Source organism: Paramisgurnus dabryanus, chromosome 4 (assembly GCF_030506205.2).
Source record: "Paramisgurnus dabryanus chromosome 4, PD_genome_1.1, whole genome shotgun sequence".
In the NCBI taxonomy this organism is placed as follows: Eukaryota; Metazoa; Chordata; class Actinopteri; order Cypriniformes; family Cobitidae; genus Paramisgurnus; species Paramisgurnus dabryanus.
This window is the reverse complement of record NC_133340.1, coordinates 40,713,223-40,732,308: the sequence shown is the minus strand read 5'-3', so window position 1 is coordinate 40,732,308 and position 19,086 is coordinate 40,713,223. Positions and strand designations below refer to the sequence as shown.

General features: G+C 36.5%; 1 protein-coding gene across 1 annotated transcript; it reads left to right on the top strand.

Annotated features, from left to right (window-relative positions):
- The first annotated feature begins 15,761 nt into the window (after positions 1 to 15,761).
- exoc1l (exocyst complex component 1 like) lies at positions 15,762 to 18,089 on the top strand. The gene is made up of 3 exons (XM_065253950.2): positions 15,762 to 15,967; positions 16,443 to 16,603; positions 16,784 to 18,089. The coding sequence occupies exons 1-3, from the start codon at positions 15,847 to 15,849 to the stop codon at positions 17,048 to 17,050; spliced, it is 549 nt and encodes a 182-aa protein (XP_065110022.1). The 5' UTR covers positions 15,762 to 15,846; the 3' UTR covers positions 17,051 to 18,089.
- The last annotated feature ends 997 nt before the right edge of the window (positions 18,090 to 19,086 follow it).

Here is a 19,086-nt window from a genome sequence, read left to right as displayed (position 1 = left end):
TAAGCACGCCAAGAGTCCTAAATATGCCTGAAATAAATGTAAAGTTTGGGGCGTTGCCATGGGAACAGCGTTCGAGATATCAAAAATCCCTTCGCAATTTATCATCTACAATGTCTCGGCATCATGGTGACCACTTTTGGTGTCAATCGCATGAATATCCTAGAAGGAGTATTTAAAAGAACATCGGCGTCAACTGAAAGGCTTAAATATGCCTTCAAAATGAAAGTAAAGTTTGACGCGTTGCCATGGCAACAGCGTTCGCGATATCAAAAATCCCTTCGCAATTTATCATCTACAATGTCTCGGCATCATGTTGACCACTTTTGGTGTCAATCGCATGAATATCCTAGAAGAAGTATTTAAAAGAACATCGGATGGAACTGTCAAAAAAATCCACCTTTGTGACTGACAGGCTTCCTGGCGCCTGGTGGTGGCGCTATACCCGAGACTCACAATAGGCACATCATTGCGATCGGAATCTTCAGGCGAACAAACACTCTGCTTGGCATCACAATAAGAATTTTTTTGCCTTAGATATTAGAAACTTCCTGTTTCTCTGATTTCGCCACAACTTTGTCGACTCGCCACGGCAGCACCGTTCGAGATATCAAAAATCCCTTCGCAATTTAGCAAGTACAATGTCTCAACATCACGTTCACCACGTTTGGTATCAATCCCAAGAATCCTATAGGAGGAGTATTTAAAAGTTCACCACATGCATTTTTGAAACAATACAAAATAGCCGACTTCCTGTTGGGCGGAGCTACAATGTTTGAGTACGAAAGTTGTTTGGGTCGATGAGATCTATATGCGTACCAACTCTCGTACATGTGCGTACATGTTTGCTCGATCTGTGCCCCAATGTTAGTTTTTGCATTACAGGGGGCGCTACAGAGCTCCCTTGCCACACCCATATTCCAGCCTTTGCATGAGCCTAGTGGCACGTGACTTTGACATCTGTGCAAAATTTATTTTGTTTTCGAGCATGTTAAGGCACCCAAAGTGCACGCCAAGAGCTTAAATATGCCTGAAAATGAAAGTAAAGTTTGACGCGTTGCCATGGGAACAGCGTTCGAGATATCAAAAATCCCTTCGCAATTTATCATCTACAATGTCTCAGCATCGTGTTGACCGCTTTTGGTGTCAATCGCATGAAAATCCTAGGAGGAGTATTTAAAAGTTCACCATATGCAACTGTCAAGAAATCCATCTTTTGTGACTGCCACACTTCCTGGTGCCTGTTGGTGGCGCTATACCCGAGACTCAAAATAGGCACATCGATGCGATCGGAATCCTTGGCCGAACATACACACTGCGTTTCATCCCAATAAGACATTTTTTGCTTTAGATATTAGACACTTCCTGTTTCATTGAATTCGCCATAAATTTGTCGCCTCGCCATGGCAACACCGTTTGAGATATCAAAAATCCCTTCGCAATTTAGCAAGTCCAATGTCTCAGCATCATGTTCACCACGTTTGGTGTCAATCGTATGAATTCCCTAGGAGAAGTATTTAAAAGTTCATGACTGACATACTTCCTGGCGCCTGGTGGTGGCGCTATACCCGGGAGTCACAATAGGCACATCGATGCGATCGGAATCTTCAGACGAACAAACTACCCGTATGGCATTACAATAAGATATTTTTTGCCTTAGATATTAGACACTTCCTGTTTCTCTGATTTCGCCATAAATTTGTTGCCTCGCCATGGCAGAACCGTTCAAGATATCAAAAATCCCTTCGCAATTTAGCAAGTACAATGTCTCGGCATCATGATCACCACGTTTGGTGTCATTTGCACGTATCCCCTAGGAGGAGTATTTAAAAGTTCACCGCATGCATTTTTGAAACAATACAAAATAGCCGACTTCCTGTTGGGCGGAGCTTAAATGTTAGAGGGCGAAAGTTGTTCGGGTCGATGAGATCTATAAGCGTACCAACTCTCGTACATGTGCTTACATGTTTGCCCGATCTGTGCATCAATGTTTTTTTTTGCATTACAGGGGGCGCTACAGAGCCCCTGTGCCACGCCCGTGTTCCAGCCTTTGGATTTCTGCGATGACGGACGACTCTGACGTCTGTGCCAAATTTCAAGAGTTTTCGAGTATGTTAAGGCCCCCAAAAAGTCCAAAAGTGTTAAAAAAAATAAAAATAAAAAAAAATATAGCTGCAAGCAGCTATGGCGGGCCCTCGCACGTTTTTTTTACCGCTACACGATGCGTCCGAGAAAACGATGCCCGGTGGGCAAGGGCATCAAGTGGGTAAACATCAGTGGGCTATTTTTTATGTTTTTACTGAGCCATTTGGGGACTGTAGGTAAAACAAAAACCCCACATTTTAGACAAACATGGGCGCTAGTGAGCCACTTAAGAGACACGCCTATATCTGACCTTTTTGTGCACACTTAACAGCTGACAACTCTGATGTGTGTGCCAACTTTAAGGTTAATCTAATCACGCCAAGAGCCTTAAATATGCCTGAAATAAAAGTAGTTTGCGGCGTTGCCATGGGAACAGCGTTCGAGATATCAAAAATCCCTTCGCAATTTATCATCTACAATGTCTCGGCATCATGTTGACCACTTCTGGTGTTAATCGCATGAATATCCTAGAAGGAGTATTTAAAGGAACATCGGCATCAACTGAAAGGCTTAAAAATGCCTTTAAAATGAAAGTAAAGTTTGACGCGTTGCCATGGGAACAGCGTTTGAGATATCAAAAATCCCTTCGCAATTTATCATCTACTATGCCTCAGCATCATGTTGACCACTTTTGGTGTTAATCGCATGAATATCCTAGAAGGAGTATTTAAAGGAACATCGGCATCAACTGAAAGGCTTAAAAATGCCTTTAAAATGAAAGTAAAGTTTGACGCGTTGCCATGGGAACAGCGTTTGAGATATCAAAAATCCCTTCGCAATTTATCATCTACAATGTCTTGGCATCATAATCGCCACGTTTGGTGTCAATCGCTTGAATATCCTAGAAGGAGTATTTAAAGGAACATCGGCATCAACTGAAAGGCTTAAATATGGCTTCAAAATGAAAGTAAAAAGTTTGACACGTTGCCATGGGAACAGCGTTTGAGATATCAAAAATCCCTTTGCAATTTATCATCTACAATGTCTCGGCACCATGTTGACCACTTCTGGTGTCAATCTCATGAATATTCTAGAAGGAGTATTTAAAAGAACATCGGCATCAACTTAAAGGCTTAAATAAGCCTTTAAAATGAAAGTAAAGTTTGACGCGTTGCCATGAGAACAGCGTTTGAGATATCAAAAATCCCTTCGCAATTTATCATCTACAATGTCTCGGCATCATGTTGACCACTTCTGGCGTCAATCGCATGAATATTCTAGAAGGAGTATTTAAAAGAACATTGGCGTCAACTGAAAGGCTTAAATATGCCTTTAAAATGAAAGTAAAATCTGACGCGTTGCCATGGGAACAGCGTTCGAGATATCAAAAATCCCTTCGCAATTTATCATCTACAATGTCTCAGCATTATGTTGACCACTTCTGGAGTCAATCACATTATTTCTCCAGGAGGAGTATTTAAAAGTTTACCGCATGCAGCTGTAAGGTTTAAATATTCCTTAAAAATGAAAGTAAAGTTTGACAGGTTGCCATGGGAACAGCGTTCGAGATATCAAAAATCCCTTCGCAATTTATCATCTACAATGTCTTGGCATCATGTTGACCACTTTTGGTGTCAATCGCATAAACATTGTAGGAGGAGTATTTAAAAGAACATCGCATGGAACTGTCAAAAAAAATCCACCTTTGTGACTGACACACTTCCTGGCGCCTGGTGGTGGCGCTATACCCGGGAGTCACAATGGACACATCGATGCGATCGGAATCTTCAGACGAACAAACACCCTGCATGGCATCACAATAAGATATTTTTTGCCTTAGATATTAGACACTTCCTGTTTCTCTGAATTCGCCATAAATTCGTCGCCTCGCCATGGCAGAACCGTTCGAGATATCAAAAATCCCTTCGCAATTTAGCAAGTACAATGTCTCAGCATCATGTTTACCACGTTTGGTGTCAATCGCATGCATCCTCTAGGAGGAGTATTTAAAAGTTCAATGCATGCATTTTTTAAACAATCCAAAATAGCCGACTTCCTGTTGGGCGGAGCTTAAATGTTAGAGGGTGAAAGTTGTTCGGGTCGATGAGATCTATATGCGTACCAAGTCTCGTACATGTGCGTAAATTTTTGCCCGATCTGTGCCTCAATGTTTGTTTTTGCATTACAGGGGGCGCTACAGAGCTCCCTTACCACGCCCGAATTCCAGCCTTTGCCGGGTCCTAATGGCCGACGACTCTGACATCTCTGCCAATTTTCAAGAGTTTTTGAGTATGTTAAGGCCCCCAAATTGCCCTGAAACGTAAAAAAAAAATAAAAAAAAAAAAAAAAAAAAAAAAAAAAAATAATAAATCCGAGCAAAAACAATAGGGCTTCGCACCTTTCGGTGCAGGCCATTCTGGCCTGCTCCTCGGTGCTCGAGCCCTAATAAAAACAAAAAAAAAAAAAATAATAAATTCGAGCAAAAACAATAGGGCTTCGCACCTTTCGGTGCAGGCCATTCTGGCCTGCTCCTCGGTGCTCGGGCCCTAATAAATAATAAATTAAATTGGACAAAGCCTCTCACTCAAACCGAAACCATTGGTTGCAGAGTTGCTTTTCAAACAAATTGCTGAAAATCCTCCTTTGCCAAATTTATTTTTAAAAGGAGGTAAAGATCAAAGAACTATGCGTTAGGGAAATTAATAATGGCTTTATTTTAATAGACATGTAAAACCATATTTTGGCGGATTACTTTCATTTTTTAACGAATTTACCTGCCAATTTAGTCTTAATAATTAACGGTAAACGAACTTGACTTGTTGTCGAACCTAAGGTCGGGCTCGAGCCCCAAGTTCAAGTAACAGAACAGAACAGTAGATTCCTTTAAAATCTACGTTAAAAGTGTAATAGTTAAAATATTACTGCAGCTGCGACAACCCTAAATCATATGGTTAAAGCCAGTTGTAGCCATTTGTGATTGACAGCTATTCATCCAGCGCGTCTCCCCGCACGGGATCGATCACACATCCAGATACAGTAGTCACTTTGATGTTGATAAATGTAAACGGACTGTGTCCTGATATACTGATGATACGATCTGCCAGATGTGAAAAATGTGTTCGTATGTTAATGCAAATAAACCCTTTGCCTGAACCAGCCTGAACTTCACCCACTTCCCGTTTCGGTGTCACGTGACCAATGGAGCGTAAATGATTGGCTGGATGTTGAATGATTTGATACAGGGATCGATTGCTTCTCCTTGCTTCCCCGGATGTTGACTCTGAATATTTTTACACTGAATTTTTTGAGACGTTGAATTATTTTGCACTGAATTTTTTGAGACATTGAATTTTTTACAAAAATCTTTTGAAACATTGAATGTTTTACACTGAATCTTTTAAAACACATTGAATTTTTTTTCACTGAATTTTTTTAGACATTGAATTTTTTTTACACTGAATTTTTTTAAAACATTGAAAAAAATGTCATAGGCACAAAAACTGTGCTAGAAATTCGATGGCTTTTAAAATTCAAAGTCTGATTTAGATGCAAAATAAAATTCAGTGTTAAAAATTTGATGTAAAAAAATTCAGTGCTAAGAATTAGAATTCAAAACCCAACGGCACAGATTTACTTCCATAAAGAGGTTTAAGGCAGGGGTTTCAAGCTCATTTTAGGCTGCGGGACAGCCTTAGTGTGCTTATAATTGTGTTTATATTAACTAAACAAACTACAAATTAATTAGCAAAAAAAAACTTAAGAAACACCCAGCTCGTTGAAAAATAAATTTCATAAGTCACACTCATACTATACACATAAATTTACATCTGCAAAAAGGTTAAATTCAAAACGCTTAATTTAACTTCATTGCGTGAACCCTAACAAAATGATACCTTATTAATGCCAAAAGGAAAGCATTCATAAACCATTCACTTTTCTTTGGAATACATTTGTAATGAGAACAGAACAGTCATTTAGATTAGCAAGATAAAAATGCAGTGGGCCAAACCAAAAAGGGCACTAAGGGGGGTGGTACTATGATGTGCTATCAACTAAGACAAAGTGATTATAATGGAAAATGTAATAGCAAGAATTAAAGTGTGAATCTGCTAAATACTCAATATGATTTTCCTGCTGGCTTGATAGAGCTTTGAATCCATGTTTGCAATGTTGAACTCCCTTTAGCAGCCTCCCTTTCCTCTCTTTATTTTGTGAAGGCATTGTTTTTTTTTGTCTACAAAGTGAGAGAACAACAGCATATTTAGTGTGATTTATATTGGATCTGTTCGAGAACATTAATTCGATTAGACAAGCATTGTAATTCTAAGAATGTGGATATTTTGTTGTTGTTTGCTTGCTAAATGGTAAGCCCTTTTAAAACACCGAGGGCAAATAATTACAGGAAGAAATACATAAACAAACTACCAAATTACTAATTCAGCGGATCAACAACTGAGGTAATGTAATGATGAATTTACCTGTTTGGTCGTCTCCGCTCGGAGAGTGGACACAGATTGTGAGCGGGAAAACACGAAGTGGATTACTAGAATCAGTGGATATTTAGCGGTGATGGTGGTTGTTGAGAGGGTGGCCTCAGCCGATGGGCAGTGGAAACATCAGCAGTTTTGGGGCAGTTCAAACTGTCATTTCTAAACGTCTGTCTGTGTGTACGTCCAGACCAGCCATGACATTTAATAAAAAACCTGTTTCTGAACTAGAACCCACTGCTGTTCGTTGCATGTCACCGTTGTTAAAGCAGATGCCCCCGGAACAGCAAGTTTTTTGGGCTCCGCGTTTATATAAAAAATATGTACAGGCACAACGGTGCCCTACTGAAAAATCCAGCTAAGACCAGCATAAGCTGGTGAGCTGGTTTTAGCTGGTCTCCCAGCTTGGTTTTCGCTGTTATTGCTGGTGTAGCAAGCTGGTCTAGCTGTGTTTTGGTCACTCTTTAAGCTGGTCTAGCTGTGTTTTGGTCACTCTTTAAGCTGGTCTAGCTGTGTTTTGGTCACCTTTCAAGCTGGTCTAGCTGGACTTAGCTGGTTAGGCTGAAAGACCAGCTGACCCACCAGCTTGACCAGCTTTGCCAGGCTTGGAAGGACCACCTTAGACCAGCAACTGCCACCTTAAACCAGCTAAAACCAGCTAACAGCTTATGCTGGTCTTAGCTGGATTTTCCAGTAGGGTGACAATTCAAGGTGGACTCGTTTTAAAAATAATTATTTTGCAGGTTTGTTAAAAGGTTTTGGGTTGTTTAAAACAAGGTATTCAAACATGTTATTTCCAATAGTGTTTAGATATATTTATATTATCTTATACAGTACTTCTGATTATATTTGTTAGCGTATGTTTTCCAAAATTTAGCCTTTACACCTTCTTTTTCGGTCCACAACTCATACCGGTAATAATATCCAAAACATGTTAATTCAACATTATCACATGACATTATCACACATTACCAAAAAGCGGATCGTCTATTCTATCCTAATGCTTCCTTATGTTTAAAAGTTTCCTTTCATACCCTTCCTGCTGTGTTTCTCACCAGCCTCACCATTCTGAACCAAGCGTGCCGCACAAGCCCTGAAAAGTGAAGCCAAAACGTCTCGATCGCCCCCAAGTGACTGGTCCCAGTATAGGTCATAAACCCCGCCTCCCCATGTTATTAAATGGGACTTGAGACCAACTAAAAAAGTTAATTACACTTCAATTATCTTTTTTCCGAAGCTGGTTTCTGTCATTTACTGTAGTTTTTATAACGCTGATGTAAATTCAAATGTTTGTTTTAAAAATAGGTTTGTGTTTAGTTAGTTATTTAAAGATATAAAAACGGTGGTGTCACGTCATGATTGACAGCTGTGATATCGTGTGATATGCGCATTCTACGAGAGCGAGGGCGGGGTTTTGACTTCGCGGCTTCCCTTCCTGCTCACTACTGCGCATGACTGGTCCCGAAATCGCTACTGCGCAGACTCAAGACCCAAGATGTCAGCGCCATATCGGGACACTGGCGGCTTCACTTTTCACCAATGGAAGAGAGTGAACAGGCGTCGTCCATCTTTTTTTACAGTCTATGTTCTGAACCAACACTATGCAAACTGCGCTTTATATAGCCTCCGAGCAGACGTTCTATGTTGCGTCATACGTTCTAAAAATTCCATGGTAACATAGAACAATAAAAAAACACATCTGTGTCACGTGTTCGACGCGTGTCGTGATCGTGACTATTTCATGCTGCGTGTGTGGGACCGTAGAGCAGATCAAAATTCAACTTTTTTTACTTTAAATCTGTATATTTCTCTGAGAATATTTACCGAGAATTTTCCCCGAGTCCTTTGTCAGCAATAATATTATTGGTTCTTCAGTTTTTTTAGTTACATGTTTGACGAAAAATAAAGATTAAGTTTTGTACGATTCATGATGCCCCACAGCTATAAGAACAACGTGAGTACTGATTATGAATGTGAATTAAGTTAAAATTTTTACAGTTAAAATTGTGCGATGTCCTCAGTTTAACAACAAAGTTAACATAGCCGAGGTGAGAGTTGCTAACTGTAACAGTTAAAGGCTCTCTAAGCGAATCTGCGAGACGTTAGTTATTGTTGACGTTTGAACTGTTTCAAACAGACGGAGCGTAGCTAACTCCTCCCCCTCCCCCTCCCTTCCGTGCTTTCATGAACGTGCCCAACCCCCACCCCCAAATCCTTTTTGTCGTTTATTGGCTGGAATACTTTGTTTTGTTTTGTGGTGCTAGGTTTGGCCACTATGTTGATATTGCTGTTTGTGAAGCCTGGGCTGTCTACAGAGATCGGTTTTTTTACAGTTTGATCAGCGGACATTTTAGGCATCAATGTAAAGCAATGATACATTAATAACCATTTTTTTGCTGTATTTCTAGTTTCTTGACATGTGCTGTTTTCAATATGCAGGTTCTCAAAGATGGATGAAATCTATACAGATTTATTTTACTTCTTCAACCTTCGGATGAAAAATAGTTTTTTGCATGCCACAAAATAGAAGAGGAAGGAGAAACAAGGACAGAAGATGCTTGTGCCTGTGTGTATCTATGGGCAAAAACATGTAAAACTTATATGTGTATCTATGGGCAAAAACATGTAAAACTTATATGTTAGTTCTTTTTTATCTATTTATTTGTTCTGTTGTTTAAGTAAAAGCCATCTCATATTTTCACCTCAAAATTAAAAGAAATAAATCTGTTATTATATAAAAAATAAAGTGCACCAATTATCCAATTCACGGTTTTACACTTCCTTTGGCGTGTGAGTGTGTATTAGTACATGTTAACGATATGCAAAGGTACAGACCGAAATAAACGATGATGTGAGTTATCATCTCCAACGTAAATCTCTTTTCTTGGACTACAACAAACACACGGAATTTACTTCCTGGGATTGGTGATGTAGACAAGATCGACATTATCATAATTCCTCCCGCTTTGACTCACAGCCTGTAAGTTAACTCCTGTCAGCATTGCTTTGCGACTGAATCTTTTAAACATGGTAAGGAGCGTCATATTTCTGGCTGATGTCAGAGGTATTCAGACCAATCACAATGTACAGATTAGCCGGCCAATTAGAGACACAGCGGTTTTCAAATTGATGAGTTTTGTACAAAATCAGTGCGTTTAAGGAAGAGAGTGAAATCTGTAGCAACAAAAATGTACAAAATGTGGAAAATAATGTGTTTTTAACCATAAACCACGCAAACACTAGCCTGGGTTTCTCCACACTGTAAACCCGAACAGTACAATGTACTCATTTAAAATGAGTGAACTATACTCAAACAGTGGAAAAAGTTTATTCAACTTAAAAGTTTTATGTTTGTTCAACGATTTCACCACAATGAGTTCCACAAACTCAAATAAAATGAAAATGGTATTTATAACTTCCAAACGGAGTCATTTCAATTACACAGCCTCATTTTAGCAGCCAATCAGAGCAGAGCTCAACATTATTATTCATGACCCTTTTAAATTAGGTAATAATAGACCATTTAATTCTGGGGGCAAAGGTTGTAAATTGACATTTAAAACAATCTCTAGATCATTTTTGCAATAAATAAACTCATGTAGGGATCAGAGAAAAGTGTAACATGTTGTACCAATGCATTCTTTGGCACCTTTAAAGTCATTAAATTGGGCTTTATTTTTTATGCAAAGCATCATTACTTATGTTTTGTTTTTACATCATGAAATGTCAAAATCTGAAAACAACCACGGTATATGTGAGTGGGTGAGACACAGGATATCCAGCACTTAACCATTAGCATCACGCCCATATAAACATGAAAAAATCTAATTGAAGTCTTTCCTATAACATAAACCCATCCCATTGTGTGAGTTATTGACTGCTGCTCACTGGAAATTATTGATCACTTTCCACATCTCTTCCTGAGACAAATGGAGAGCATGACTAAATGTGTAAGAGAATTTCACACGCAGGTATTATAAGTAGTAAATAAATACTGCGTCTCTTTTTATAGTGATTGCAGTCCCTATAAACGTCCATGCGGCGTCTCTCAAGTGCTCCAAAAGACTCTAATTGGCACTTTATTTGTATAGATTTTGGGGCAAATGCATTACTGTGTCTGCAAACCCGTACCCATGCTGATGTCACGATGACCTCACCTTAGACAGTTCTGCTTAGTCAACTTGCTGAGTAAAGACATGTCACATGACCACAACACAGTCCACAAACAATTTTTTTTTATTTAAAATCTTGATGATGCATTTTTAAACTTGTTGCTGGCTTTTCATCCTTTGCTATTTTATAATAATGAATAGTTTGGTATTTAGTAGCTATATAGAGCTTGAAATATATTGCTATTTATATAAGTCCTGATTTGTAATTGAATATTGTTTAATGATGGAAATGATTGGTAACATTACCTTTACTGTACTTTGTGCATGATTCTATATACACATATCTGCACTGTTCAGAAGGTGTTTATTTTTAATAAAAGTAGATCTCAGTGTTTTAGCCCTGACATGATTATTGGTGCCAGACAGGCTGGTTTAAGTGTTTCTGTATCTGCAGTTCTCCTTGATTTTTACACACAACCATCTCTAGAGTACTCAGAATGACAGTAAAAGTGAATCAAAATCTACTGAATGGCAGATCATAGGCTTTTCTGGTGATGCGGTCAACAGAAAATGACCACACTGGTTTTACATGTGTCAGGATAAATCAATAACAAATGCCCCTAAAATGTTTTTGCCTGTGAGTATTCATAATTGTCCTAATGCATTATTCAGTTACAAATGTTTCTTTTTTGTCTTTTAAAAATGGATAATGCATGTTGTTGAGTCAGAAACGGTGTGTATAAAAGTGTTAAAAATGTTTCAATGCATTTTAATGATTTTTTTCACAATATCTTTGATATCCCCATTCAAAAAAATCATTGTCTATTTGCCGGATTCATTTCAATGCACTCCCTGTGTCATGCTGATTATTTGTTTATTTGATAGTGGTACATTCTAAATTCTGCTAGGTTATTTTAAACCAATGCGGTGCAAATATTGGACAGAAAAGATGTTGTGTTAATAAAAAAGAACTATGCTGTGTAAAATAACTTTACTATAAAACTAACATTCGAGAACTATAAAAAAGTATAAAACCAATAATAGACAACTTAAGCTTGCATTTATTAAAAATAAAATTATTAGCTAAATCATTTTATCTTTAAAATCATTTAGCTTAATGTTTTTTGTTTCTTTGGGGCATTGATAGCAGTTGCACCCTTTACCTATCTGGTTTGACCACCTGACCTCTGCAGTGAATTTACATTTACTATTTATATTTGTTAACTTCTTTATAAAAGGCCCATGATTGCGGTTGTACTACCTTGACATTTGAGAACATCCAATTTGTCCCAACAACTACTGATATTCGTGAAATTTGTTTGAAGGAAATGTTTTGAACATAAAATAATGCCAAAGTATCATATTTTTAATCATTGAAACACCATTTTTGAAAGTTTCCTTACTGCTAATTTGTACATTTCACAAGTTTAAGATACCGAAGCAAAAATTATTATTTATTATTAGAAATAATGAAAATTAAACTAAAATAGATTTTATAGAATTAAGTGGCACATGTCATAAATGTATCAGGTTCTTTTTATTGTAATGCCTCCAAACACAAAAATGTCATGTCACTGAGCCAGATGCAAATGTTACTTCTGACTGGTACAACTTTGAATATCTTTGCCAATAAAACTATACTTCCTCTAACAGCTCAGGTCTCACCAGGGATTTCTGCCCTGTTCCTGAAGAATATTGTATTGCAATTTCCTTAAGTAACCGCATTGAGATTTTGCCCATTGCTGTGCATAAACTTGACTTTGTCTATTTAGAATTCCTTGGACTTGTTCCCAGCTCAATTTGTTGCACATGTCAGAATCAATAAAGTGAATTCACTAAGCAGCTACTTTAGAGCTTCTTATTCTCTTTCATCAGATTTAGATATTAAAACCTGTCTCTCCACATCATTAGCAATGGTAAGTTTCCATATTATTTATCATGGCACTGCACGTTACTGAGATGTTTACATTGATGCTGTCTAGCTCTAGAAAATAAAGATAACATCCTGGATGAGAGGATTGGTGTTAGGAATCTTTTAGACATCATTTATTATCCAAAATTACTTGTAAAGCGACTAACATTAAAATTATTTTATGATCAGACCCCTATGAGCAGCCCACACATTTACTATGCCACACAACTCCAGCTTATATATACAACCACCAGCCACTTTATTAGGTACACCTGTTCAGTTGCTTGTTAAAGTTCACCCAAAAATGAAAATACTGTCATCATTTTCTCACCCTCATGTTGTTCCAAACCTGTTTGAATTTTTTTATTTTGATAAACACAAATGTACCCATTGACTTCTATAGTAGGAAAACAAATATTATGGAAGTATTGTGATAAATGATGAAGAAGCTATTTTGATAAATCATGGTAAGCACATAGATGACAGTACCCATTGAATTCCATCACATTTTTTTTCCTACTATGGAAGTCAATGTTTACAATCAGCTATGTGCTTACCATCATTTATCAAAATATCTTCTTTTGTGTTCATTGGAAAAACAGGTTTTAAACAACATGAGGATGAGAAAATTTTCATTTTTGGGTGAACTATCCCTTTAACAAAAAATGGTAATCAGCCAATCACATGGCAGCAACTCAATGCTTTTAGGTATCTAGACACGATGAAGATGACTTGCTGAAGTTTAAACCAAGCATCAGAATGAAGAAAAAAGCGCATTTAAGTGACTTTGAACTCTGAATGGCTGTTGGAGCCAGACGGGCTGGTCAGTGTATTTCAAAAACTGCTGATCTACTGGGATTTTCACGCACAATCATCTCTAGGGTTTAAAGAGAATGGTCTAAAAAAGTGAAAATATCCAGTCAGTATTGACATAAACAATCTGAAAGCATTTTTATTTGCAGAAAACTAAAACCAGATATGCTAACAAAAAATATGCTATATTTTTTGGTCTTGAAGTAAACAGGTTTATATTAATTTTTAGACAATACAATGTTAATGTTTTTTTATATGTATTTATGGAACAATTTAAAAATAAATATTTGATGGAATAACCTGGCATGGGTCTTGGCATGCTCTCAGTATTTTACATTGCTGCTGGGTGACTGTCACTACTGAGGTTTGCTTTTGTTAGCATGACACTGGACTGAAATGGCCATAATGCATGCAGAAATGATAATTAAAGGCAAAACTGGAGTCTTCAATGTTTCTATTCTCAAGTCTTTTTAGAATAAATTTGGGATGTATTATTGAATGGCATTAACCTTGGTCAATTTTTATTGACAAAATTATTGGGAACCACCATGCCAGGTTACTACGAGGGACATCATTTGGCATAAATGACAATAAAGTGAGAAAGTTGCTTTAATACATTTAAATAACATAGGAAGTATTTGGCTTATTTTACGATATTTTTATATTCTAGTGTGTGTTTCGGTATTCATCTGCTGGTCATGCCCCGCAAAACACAACAATTGCCTAACTATGGTTTAAAATATTCCATTACTTAAGCAAATGCACATGGGAGGATAATATTCAGAACCACATTTTCTTCCCTTAGAGCTGACAGTCTAATGTAGTGGCTATAAGTAAAACCTCAAAGATCAGCTAAAAGCTATTCTAAAGACCAAATGCACAGGACATTTCCTCGTTGGACTGTTAAAAAGTTGAGTGGCTTTTTGACATTCTGAGATTACCTTCTAAAAACACAGATGGATATAAAGAAGGCCACAAACTGTGAGAAGGTCTTGATCAGATACAATACATACACTTGTTTGTATGAATGTGTTTTGTGGTTATAAATTATGCATCTGTAGATCCGCTGGATATCGAAGGTTGATGGGACCACAGTCGATACGAAAGCTATTCCTGCAGAGATTATAATTTTAATGGGTTCCTTTTGAAGATTTAAGAGGCATATGTGTTTTCATAACCGATTATGTATTTTCCCCAAAGGCAATTTTAGTGCAATCAACCAGACATAGCTCATCTATAAAGTAAAGCCAGTAGTGAGTTTGTTAGTGTGTGTATATATCCAAAAATAGGTTACATGCTACTCTTCTATTTCAATTGTATATGCCCCACAATGCTATTTCATGGACAAGTTTGAATATAAGTGTCACAAAATTCTGAATGGTTTGAAGTTTGGACATCAGTTAAGCAACATTTTCATCACATTGACACAATTCACAGTATTTCCTTTAAAGAGACATTCCACTTTTTTTGAAAATATGCTCATTTCCCAGCTTCCCTTAAACATTTAAACATTTCATTCTTACCGTTTTGGAATCCATTCATTCGATCTCCGATTCTGGCGCTAGCCTTTTAGCATAGCGTAGCATAATCCATTGAATCTGATTAGACCATTAGCATCGTGCTAAAAAATAACCAAAGAGTTTCGATATTTTTTTTCAACTTGACTCTTCTGTTGTTACATCATGTACTAAGATCGACGGAAAATTATAAGTCGTGATTTTCTAGGCAGATATGCTAGGAACTATACTTTCGTAACATGGCTGCAGCAGGCGCAGTGATATTACGCACTGCTCGAAAATAGGCGACTATGTGTGTAATATCACTACAATGTAACTTCAGAAGAGTCAAGTTTTAAATAGGAAAAATATCAAAAGTTTTTGGTTATTATTTTTGCGTGATGCTAATGGTCTAATCAGATTCAATGGATTGTGCTAAGCTATGCTAAAAGTGCTAGCGCCAGACCCGGAGATCAGCTGAATGGATTCCAAAACTGTAAGAATCAAATGTTTAACTCTAGGGAAGCTGGAAAATGAGCATAATTTCAAAAAAAAGTGGAATGTCACTTTAAGGTTGCATTTTGGTTATGAAGACACATTTCACATGTAACTCTTCAGAAACTTCTGGGATACATAGGAACAAAATTTAACTTTGCATTAATGGCATTCCCCAAACATCTTTAATACATAAAGATACGCAAAAGATACACAAAGTGTGATTTATTCACATTACACAGTATTGTGCTACTTGCTGAAACAAACCTAAGTACACACCTCTTTGTCAATTCATTTGGCAAATCCCCAGGAGGCAGAGGCAGTGAGGGATGGGGAGGAGTGAGGAGGGAGATTAACACTGCCAACCAGATCCCACAACATTTCATTCTTCATTCAACTCCTGTTCTCCATCATCTCTGTTTCAGTTTTTTCCTTCTTGTTGATCTAAGATGTCTTCTTTGTTGAGGAAAGAGATGGCCAGAGTCTTGTTCCGGCCGAAGGGACAGAAACTGGAGGAGTTTATAGAAATAGAGGAGCAGCAACAGGGGCGACACTTCCTCTGTGTTTCCAGTAAGAGAATGGTGTATTTTTTGCATGGTTATTGGAGGTTGCATGGTTGTGTATATGCTGGATTATATACTGTAAGTAATATACTTAGTTGCTTATTGTCCAAAAATCTCTAGGGAGATAGGAATTGTTTATAATCTCTGAACATATTTATTCATTTGTGGTTAGATGTTTTTTTATCAGTTTAGAAATCCAATAAGAAATGGCTGCATGCCACTTAAAGAATCATATATTTTACACTAAATGACACTAATGGAATTTAACATGCATTATTATTATTATATACACCTGTTGGATAAAAATTCTACTTGTGGTTACACAGGAAATGTGATACTTTGATTCATTTTGCAAAGGTATATTGGATTTTGAATTTTATATGGTCGCTATGTTCACCATCTTGTTAGGAAAGTTAAATGTCTGTTGGCATGGCATGGTAAATGGATGTAATAAAAAACTAATGTAACTAATGTTTATGTAGCTAAAGATAAACAAGTCCAGATCTCAGTGGTGGTGTGTCAGGCTGTTAAGCGTTCACAGACCAAGAAACTGCAGCAGTATGGGTTGGAGGACAGTTATGAGCGAGTAGAGATCTGGGACCTGGAAGACCTGCTGGTTCTGGATGGCAGGGACCCTGATATAGTGAGATGAATTAAACACTCCTCAATTATAAAATCATACATTAAGAAATTTTGATTAAGAACCATAGAACTGAGATGTATAAAAAATAAATGTTGATGTTTATTGGCATTGATGCATAGGAATCTCTTCCGTTCCATTGGCCAATACTTACGCTCAGTTTGCATCTCTCTGCTGTGTTAGGATGATCCCTGTTTCCTGATGTATTTTGACAAAGTACGATTCGTCAAAGCCATCAGCTGTGCTGCCAAATACTCATTGGCTCGCTGTCTGCTTTCCCTAAGCAGGAAGTATCGGCATTCAGCACTAAAACTGCGGAACTTTGATTGGACGTACATCCGCCCCACTGCTATGTATTCAGATCGTGGTGACTGTATGGTTCTCACGCAAGTTTGTTTCTATGCCTTTAATCTGGTGTGTCTCTCTCTGTGCCCTATGCCTCTGGCATAGAGAATATGTGAGAATCTTGTCTAAGTCTTGTGTTATGAGAGATGTTATAATTACTCTTCCTAAAAAAGATAGAAGAGAAAACCTAATAGCAAATCATTCTTGTTCCTAAAATTGTCCCAAAGAATTAAATCATTGATGAAGTATGTTAATCCAATGAAGAACAAGTGAGTGTGGAATATGTATTATACGTTTTTGTAGTCTACACAAATTTATTTCTTTTATTAATGCTGAGAGTATTTTTAAACTTAATCTTTCAATGCAACACAATTATGAATATAATAATTGGCATGTCTACCAGGAACACCAGTTCCACATTACAATAAACTCATTCATATTCCTCATTCCTTAACTCTTTAATTATTTCATTATTTATGATCTTATATTGATTGAAAGACTACATGGTACATTTAGAAACTCATTTGTCACACCACAGTACCATTTAAATTAATTACTGCAGGCAAATAGATGATTAAAAATGGATGATGTAAAAAAAATTCCATTTTCCAATACCTATTGGGAAGTTATAAATAATGAGAATGTGCAAAAACCATATTTTGTTCTTTGAGCTCTTAGACCATGCTTTGAGCACTTAGCACTATCTGTAACATAACTCCAGAATGTGGGTAAAATTTAATTTGTGCTTCTGTAAATGCAGCACAAAAGGGTGTCTTATTCACTCAAGAACACTGTGACATGAATTTTATTCATGACAATTTACATGTATTTTATTATTAGTGTTGTAAATGGGATTAGAGTCAATGTATAAAATAAAAAATATATATATGTCCAATTGTATGTTGTTTATGTATGTGATTGTGAATGTGATAAACCTGGCTTAAGGATTTTAGGGCTACTTATTCGCACGTGTTTTAGCTTATGAAACTTGTTGTGTTTATAATTTCAGCTTTGCCCATATCAATAAGTGATACTGTGACATAAACTTTCAATATTACTGTAAATGTGAGCAAGCTTAGTGAAACATTTGGAAACTACATCTCAACGTGCCTATCATCCTTTTTCACATTTCTATTGTAATGTTTCACAAACTATAAATAAATAAATATGAAAATTGTTTAAATTGGAAAATATTTGTTGTGATTTCTTGAACTAAATGTGACAATTTTCTTAATGCAGTATTTTAGGTGATCAGCACACATACTATATACTAATATAATTATTATAGTATTAGCTACTTAATAGTATTTACTATATATTATACTTAATAAACATGAAAAATGTACTTTAAAATGTTTTATGATGAGAGAAAAGAACTAGCACAGTTATTGGGAATATGTAACAGTACAATAATATTGATGGTTGCCACAATTAACCAATCAGATTTAAGTATTTAAGATCACTAAAATATAAAATATAAATAAAATATTTGATATTATGTAAAAAAAAAAAATTCACTGTGAAGGCAGTAACACCCTTCAGAACACGTTTGTGAAAAACCACAAATTAAAAACATTAAAAGTCGTGCAAATTGTGCATGCTCTTAGTAGTTGTTGAGAGAAAATAAAATTGTCTAATCACTTGTAAAAATAAATAAAAATTGGTTTACAGTTAGAACATTTGCATTTATGTATATAAAATCTACACAAATACATAATCAGATTTATTATAAAACATGCATTTGAATCTCCTTAAAAAAAATCCCAAAATAATAATGTAGGACTCATAAAAAACTTTTAACAATCTTATTTGAAATAAACAAAATAATATATTTGCAAAACTGCTGAGTATAATAATTCCACGACCAAAACATATGATGAAGAAGAGTTTCAGTGTCATTCTGACAAAATATACATTTGGTGTCGAAATTAGAACAGACTTTTTTAAAGAAAATATTTGGAAGGGTATATATTATGAAGTAATGTAAAAGAAACTTTTTTTACTTTGTAAGTAAAAATCTTTGTTGCAAAGACCATATAAAAGCAGTAACGCACTTTTAAGCGAAACCGCCGCGATGACGTCATGTACATTTCAATTGTTTGGGTCCTTCAGTAGGGTGGCTAAAAAGTTGCCTGACTCAA